Below are 7,643 nucleotides of genomic sequence, written 5' to 3'. Positions count from 1 at the left end.
GGCTAAGAACATGTGACAAGTTCTCTTAAGGCTTGATTGATTCCCTGTTCTAGGCTGACAAACTTAATCTGAAAAGAACGTGCAACATGTAAATATTTTAGGATTATAGCCATCTCTATACACTCTTAGATTAAAAGTAGTTCTGCTACCATTAACTTAGTCTAAATGAGTCACCTAAGAATGCCAAATGTCGTTTTGTGTGAATGCCATGGTTATTTCAGTTTAAAAACACTTCTTTCAAAGCCACTTCCCTGTTCACAACAGTAGAGCTCTGGCAGTGAATTAAGTGGTCTAGGATTCGATGAAATGGTGGCTAATTTCTGGTCCCAATCTGGAATTTAAAACAAATTAATGATTTATTTTAAGACTACTCATTCTATCCTGTCTGCAATTGTACACAATAACAAAAATAATTGATGGGATTTAAGACAAAGGAATATATTAAAAATATGGAAAAAGAGACTTAAAATGTCTCTTTGGTTCAGTTCCTGATTAAGGGGCATATTATTGAATTATGCAAAAATGTAAATAAAATGAAATCACATAAATTTGCATTTTGATATCCTAATTCTAGACCCCCATACCCTTTTATCCTACATTATTGACGGACCACTTTGTATCATTTTTGTATCAAACTTCACTTTTTGCCATCACTAAACTCATGCTCACTGGAGTTCCCTTATATTTTATAACCTCTTTTCCATGATCGCTAACAGTTCTGCTTATCTAAAAGGTAAGAATTCGGCTGGGTGTGGTTGCTCACACCTGTAATCCTAGCACTCTGGGAGGCCGAGGCTGGAGGATCACTTGAGCTCAGGAGTTCGAGACCAGCCTGAGCAAGAGTGAGACCCTGTCTCTACTAAAAATAGAAAGAAATTAGCTGGACAACTAAAAATATATAGAAAAAATTAGCCGGGCATGGTGGCGCATGCCTGTAGTCCCAGCTACTCGGGAGGCTGAGGCAGTAGGATCGCTTGAGCCCAGGAGTGTGAGGTTGCTGTGAGTGAGGCTGACGCCACGGCACCCTAGCCCGGGCAACAGAGTGAGACTCTGTCTCAAAAAAAAAAAAAATAAATAAATAATAATAAAAGGTAAGAATTCAAGGGCTTGAGTTGAATACAGTAATCATTGTTCAATGAACCAAAGACCAGGGTGTTTCAATGATAGCATTGTTAACAAAACTTTATGTTACTGGGTGCTTTACTTACCTTAACATTCACACATTGCCAGTAACTCTCAGAAGTACACTGATATTATGAAATTAATTAATTTGCCCACATTTGCATGGCTTATAAGAGGTACAGCCCACCTCTGACTCAGAATTATCAGGCTCCAAAGTACCTAATCTTTTCACTCTTCTATCCCACCTTCCTTAACACTTCAATAGCATTTCAAAAAATAAACATTTCTTAAGAACAGATAACATTTCATTAACCTAGGAAGTATGACTGGAAATGCCATCTTTGGAGGATTTTTAAATTAAACTTAATTAAGTGTGACCTTGTCTGTAGTCAGTAACCATATGACTTCTCAGGGTTTATTATTGAGTCAAAGAGTAACTATGGCCTTCTTGAGAATCACATTGTATTTCAGGGAAATGTGTTAAGGTAGTTTAGAAGTATAAGGAATCCTACTCAACAGCTCTTAGTGATCCTTGTTGTAGGATTTACCATAGAATTGAATTGTACACATATTTAAATCAGGTGAATCCAACAAGAGATGTTCTGAGAACAGCTGATGTTACCAAGCCTGAAATGTGCTATACAGATTGGGGATACTATGGAAAGAACGTATGAAATGATTATTCGGATTTCCTTGCCATTCAACAAAGTACAATTACTGTTCATGTCAATTTGTGGTGGTGACTCCTTCTAAAGTCATGATTGAAAAATAAAGAATTAATTGAGAACTATGGAGAAACTTGAACCAACTTGCTGAGAATTCCAAATTCTTTATTCTAAATAATGATTTCATATAATTTAATATCATTACTCTTTAATGATTTAAGAGATTGTCAAGAATAACTTTGCATTTGGTTTTTACCTTATGCACTGGTTTTAGAAGTTCATTTCAGTGTAAGATGCAGACTAGCCTTTTGTCCACCTGATTGTTGTTTATAAAAATAATTGCCCCCTCAGTATCTCTCAGATTCATCTGAATCTCTCTACTGAATCTCTCATCTGTTGCCTAAATTACTGGTTCTCAAACTTGGCTGCACAATGGAATTATCTGAAGAGTTTTATTATAAAAACCATTGATGCCTGGAACCCCCACCCTCCCACCAAACCAAGAGATTCTGATTTAATTGGTATTGGGTAGAGCCTGGGCATCTGAATTTTTTTTTTTTTTTTTTTTTGAGACAGAGTCTCACTCTGCTGCCCAGGCTAGAGTGAGTGCCGTGGCGTCAGCCTAGCTCACAGCAACCTCAAACTCCTGGGCTCAAGCAATCCTACTGGCTCAGCCTCCCGAGTAGCTGGGACTACAGGCATGCGCCACCATGCTCAGCTAATTTTTTCTATGTATTTTTAGTTGTCCGATTAATTTCTTTCTATTTTTAGTAGAGACGGGGTCTCGCTCTTGCTCAGGCTGGTTTCGAACTCCTGAGCTCAAACAATCCTCCCGCCTCAGCCTCCCAGAGTGCTAGGATTACAGGCGTGAGCCACCGCGCCCGGCTGAATTTTTTAAAACTCCAACTGCTGGGCTCAAGCAATCCTCCTGCCTCAGCCTTCCAAGTAGCTGGGACTACAGGCATGTGCCTCCATGCCCGGATAATTTTTCTATGTTTTGTAGAGATGAGGTCTTGCTCTTGCTCAGGCTGGTCTTGACCTCCTGACCTCAAGTGATCCTTCCGCCTTGGCCTCCCAAAGTGCTGGGATTACAGGCGTGAGCCACCATGCCTGGCCCTCTTGTGCATTTTCTGTTAGTACTGTCCTTTCTCACTCCAAATGCTCTCCCATATGAGTCTTCTTTCTGTTTCCCTGGAAACGTCCCTAGTTCAATTTAAGAGCATGGGCTTTGGAGTGTGGTACATATGGATTTGGCCTGGACTAACAATTTACCAGATACTTGTGTAAGTAGGTTTTTAAAGTCTTCAAGCCTCCATTCCCTTTTGTGCTAAATGGAATTAACAATAGTAATAATACTTCATGGGGACTATTATGACTAATTGTCACAATGAGTGTTTCCGCACGTGCGTGAGCATGTCGCTTACCACAGTTCTAGGCACATGACAGATATTTTAAGTCCTAACAACTCTCCTAAAATGTAGGCCTTGAGTCCTCATTTCACAGAGGAGCAAAAAGGTTCAGAGAAGCCAATGTGCCGCCCAACACCACGTGGCTGGAATGCTCCGGGCCTGCAGCGCTAGGATGCCTGAGTCCCGTCCGCTACTTTACGCAGCCCCATCCTGCGTGCGCTGCAGCAGTCTGTCAGCTGTTCTCGCCTGCCGTCCATGCCTTCTCCAGCCCATCCTGAGCAGAGCTGACAGCGCATATCCTCTAAAGCGGGCTGGGCCGCCCCCTTGACTATGATCCTGCAGTGGCCCTGACTGTCCACATCCGACTTCCCAAACTCCCTCAGCTGCTCTGCAGCGCAGGCCTTGTCTCCTCCCACTCTGCCAGTCCACGTTGTATTTTCCACTTGCCCCACTGAAGCCTGCACCGACATCGCTGGAGTCCTCCCTGCTCTGCCACAAGCCTCTCCATCTCCGCCGTCCTCAGGCGCAGTGTCCCCCGCCCCGTGCTGTCCTCTGTTTCTTCACTGTGCAAACCCCACCCATCAAGGCCCAGCTCAGGCCCCGATTCATGTGTGCTGCTCTCCTGGCTGTTCCAGGCCCCCGTGATCTCATTTTTCAACTCCTGCTCCTCGACGTGGCATTCAGTCATCCCCTGAGAGGTGGACGTGTCCTGTCTCATCTTCCCAATTGGACTGCGTGCGAGCTGCCTGTAGGGCTGAAACCACAGTGTGGGCTTGCCATGGACCAAGCACAATGGTGGGTACACAGTAGGTGGTAAATATTTAATTGCTTTGCTAAACATTCACTTGGTTCAATAGATTTTGAAAGAATAAGGAACTTCTAAAATAAGTAAGGGAGGACACCTTTTGTGTCTGTCTGTCTAACAAGGTTTCCTCATAGCAGAGGAACTGCAAAGAAGGTTCTATTTACTGTCACTTTGGAACGAGAGGCCCAGCCAGTTCTGAGGATGGGAGTCCCACTGACCCTTCTCAACCACCTCTTGTCTGAAGCCCCTCCTCAGCCTGCACAGCTTCTACCCGCCCCGGGCCTCACGCTTTCTTTAGCCCTAACCTGTGGCCCCCTTAACAGCTCCCTTCCTTCACCACAACCCTCCAAGTCACCCTTGGGGACCCCACCCCTGACACCCTGCACTCTCGCCCAGCACCTCCTTCCCTAAGGACCCTAATCTCAGCCCCAGCCTCCTCCCCAGTCCCTCAGCTCCCTCCCTTCTCAGGCTCCAACCTTCTCTGGGCTTCTAGAACCTGGCTTTGCCCTGCTTGTAACCTCTCATCCCAAACCTCTGCTGTCAATCTCTGGCCCCCATCCCGGCCTCATCCCTGGCTCTCCGCCCCCCCCCCAGTTCCCACTCTTTGTGATTCTTGCTGTTTGCTGTTCCCTGGGGACCTGGGGCCCAGCCCAGGCCGCCTCCCCTGGCATTCCATCTGAGCTGTGGCTCCTTTCTCTGGGAAGAAAAGAAGGAAGGGTAGATCCTTCCCTTACATTTTTTTAAGTAAAAAGGAAGTGACTCGCTGTACAGGTGACAGTCAGCTGTGACAGAGGCAGTGCAGCTTCCCAGTCAAGCATTCCGGAGTGAAATCCAGCCTGGGGCTGAATTCTGCTCCTCCTACCTCCCAGCTGTGTGATTTGAGGCTAGCTAATGAACTGTCTCTGCAACTTGGCTTCCCCTACTGTAAAATGGGAAAATAACATTAATAGCACCTACCTCAGAGAGCTGCTGTGGAAAACCAAATATGTGCCTGCCACTGTGGAAGAGCCCCTAAAACGCTGGAGCTTGCTCATTCAGAAAGTCTGTCAATGAGTAATTCAGTCAAAAGCCTAAAATTCAAAGCGCCAGTGACAGCAGGAACATAGTACTGTTTCAACTTGTGTCCGCATGTCACCCCCAGGGTCTTTCCTATCTGTCGGGGAGCCTCGGTCCCTTTTTGTACAATCACATATGCTGCGGCGTAGACAAACGGCCACAAGGGGAATTTAGAGTTTTTGAAACATACCTTCAAATGCCAAATAATTATCATAAAGTCATTTAAAATCAGGAATAAGAAAGTACCCTCAACAGTATGCTTAAGCTCCATAACGATTTTGTCACATGACAAGGGGCTCCATGAAGAGTGGGCAGACACGAGCCTGCTTCCTAACAGGGACATCGACACCTTGTCATCCCCGAAGTCTCGTGTGCAGGGAGCCAGAGAAGGAGGAAGGGAGGAACCTCAGACGGCGCCCCACATTCGTCCTGCACCAGACACACACACGCAGATCTATACCCCCAACTTGACTGGTCCCAAAGAGACGGCAAGACAGCGAGCCCACCGGAGATGCTGATCTGTGCCCCAGGAAAGGTTAGGCTCAGAGAGCTGAGAGCAGTTAGCCAGACTTACCAATCTCGTAAAATGGCAGACCATAATCTCTTTGGTAAGTGGTTTCTTTGTACCACGGTTCGGCAGGCTTTGAATGTCTTCGAAAACAAATATATCGAATGAGTGTTTGTTGGTCTAGTTGCGGCTGATACTGACTTTTTCTCTGGGGTGGAATTGTCAAGTCTATGAGTGGTCTAAATGGAAATAGAAATAGTTTGCTGAACACCCAACAGGAAAAAGGCATTCTGTTTTCTCATCAGCTGAAATGCATTCCCTGGAAGTGGCCACAAGGCTAACAAGATATAATAGCACTGGCAAGACTCCCATAGCTCCAAGGTCAGCCCTGGCAAAGTTGCAAATAGATGGCTCAGGGATTTCAGTCCGTTTTTCCCTTTAGCATCCCTCCTCCTCCCCGGTCACGGGTTACAGAAGGTGACCTGCATCAAAACCTCCACTTGAGCTGCCCATGCACGGATACTTCCTGTACTCGAGATCTCCCTCGTGCCTTTCCCATCGTCATCTTCCTGTGCATGTCTGGTTCCTTCAAGGAACCAATGCATTTTTTTGGCCAGACCAACTGCTATGGTGCGTCTTGGGGTCTGATGGACCTGAAATCAGTTATAACCTTCCTGTACCCCTACTCATGTAGGTACCCTTGGAAGATAAAAGTAAAGAGTCAAGATGTAATGGCAAAATATCTTCATACACTCGTAGGAGTATACTTACATTCACTAGCACAACTTATTTGAGATGTGAATGTAAGCATACATTCAGTGGTACAATTTTGGTGATATATATTAAGACCTTAAAAATGTGCATATATTTTGTCCCAGCAAATAGGATGTCAATAGAGACTTAGCTATAAGAATGTTGGTCAAAGTGGTTTTTTGGTTTGTTTGTTTGTTTGTGACAGAGCCTCACTCAGGGCAATTGTCAGAAATCACATAGACCACAGCGTGGCAGGTGCCTCTATGCGGTTGGGCCATGAGCAGCTCTGGCAGTGGAGTTTCGTCATTTCTTTTCTTGTCTATTCTCTGGCAGAGAACATAGCTCTTATAGTTTAATATAGTATGGATTTGAGTTAGAACAAGTATGGATTTGAGTTAGAACAAAGAGCCTTGGACTGGGAATCAGAAAATGTGGACAGATTTAAGCCCAACTTTTATTCCAACTAACTGTGTGAGCTCAGGCAAGACATGTCACTTCTCTGGGCTACATTCATTCATCTAATTGGATCAGAATGACCTCTAAAGCTACTTCCAGTTTGATCATCCATTACATTTGGACTAATGCTGTTTGAAACCATAGATGCCACAGCTCCCTTCTCTTTGCATGGAGGATAATCAGGAGCTGACTATATGAAGGCAATTAAGAGAAGAGAAATTTGTGAAATATACTAGATGATGAGCTCAAATAATAGCAATCATATGTTGAGTGCTTATTATAGTCTGGAATTTTATATCAATTATTTCATTTAACAGATAAGGCAACTGATACTCACAGAAGGAAAAAAATTGCCCAAGATAAAACGTTTTGTAAGTTACTGAAATTGCTGCTTTTAACTACTGTGGTTTCCAGCCTCCGCAAACTAGAAAATAAGATGAAATTGTCTATGGTCTTTGTTGTTTGTTTTTCTTTTTGTTAAAACCACACCTAGAAGAGCAGAAATCATTTAGGCTATATTCATAATTTGACTGAGAAAAAAACTAAGTCTCAGTAAGTTTAAGTTATTTGACCAAACTAACGTTCTAAACTCATGATGTTTCTTAAATTTCTTTGATGATGTAATAAAAGTCTATATTTGTTGTTGATTGTAAAAGTAATACATGCTCATTAGAGAAAGTCTGGAAAATAGAGAAAAAGATTAAAAAATAAAACACAAACTACTAAAAATCTCACTAGTCATAAGTTATTAATAGTTGGGTGTATTTCCTTTCAAACCTTTTCTATCCACTAAATAATACTTATTATTATTAGGCCGGGCGCGGTGGCTCACGCCTGTAATCCTAGCACTCTGGGAGGCTGAGGCGGGC

General features: G+C 43.8%; 1 protein-coding gene across 3 annotated transcripts in view; it reads right to left on the bottom strand.

Annotated features, from left to right (window-relative positions):
* Positions 1–201: 201 nt before the first annotated feature.
* Positions 202–7,643, bottom strand: part of LOC105810399 (chromosome unknown open reading frame, human C1orf100) — a 23,886-nt gene continuing 16,444 nt past the window's right edge. The window contains exons 4-5 of one of the 3 annotated variants that reach the window (XM_012644384.1): positions 5,632–5,804; positions 202–331 (exon numbers count right to left, since the gene is read on the bottom strand). In XM_012644384.1, the coding sequence (XP_012499838.1) occupies positions 213–331; positions 5,632–5,804 (292 nt within the window). In that variant the 3' untranslated portion in view covers positions 202–212. The remainder of the gene's footprint in view (positions 332–5,631; positions 5,805–7,643) is intronic. The other 2 variants (XM_012644385.1, XM_012644386.1) reach the window with 2 other exon arrangements.

The sequence above is a fragment of the Propithecus coquereli genome, unplaced genomic scaffold (genome assembly GCF_000956105.1).
Source record: "Propithecus coquereli isolate 6110/MARCELLA unplaced genomic scaffold, Pcoq_1.0 Scaffold210, whole genome shotgun sequence".
NCBI classification, from domain to species: domain Eukaryota; kingdom Metazoa; phylum Chordata; class Mammalia; order Primates; family Indriidae; genus Propithecus; species Propithecus coquereli.
Note: the sequence above shows the minus strand (reverse complement) of the source record. Positions and strands in the feature narration are given on the sequence as shown.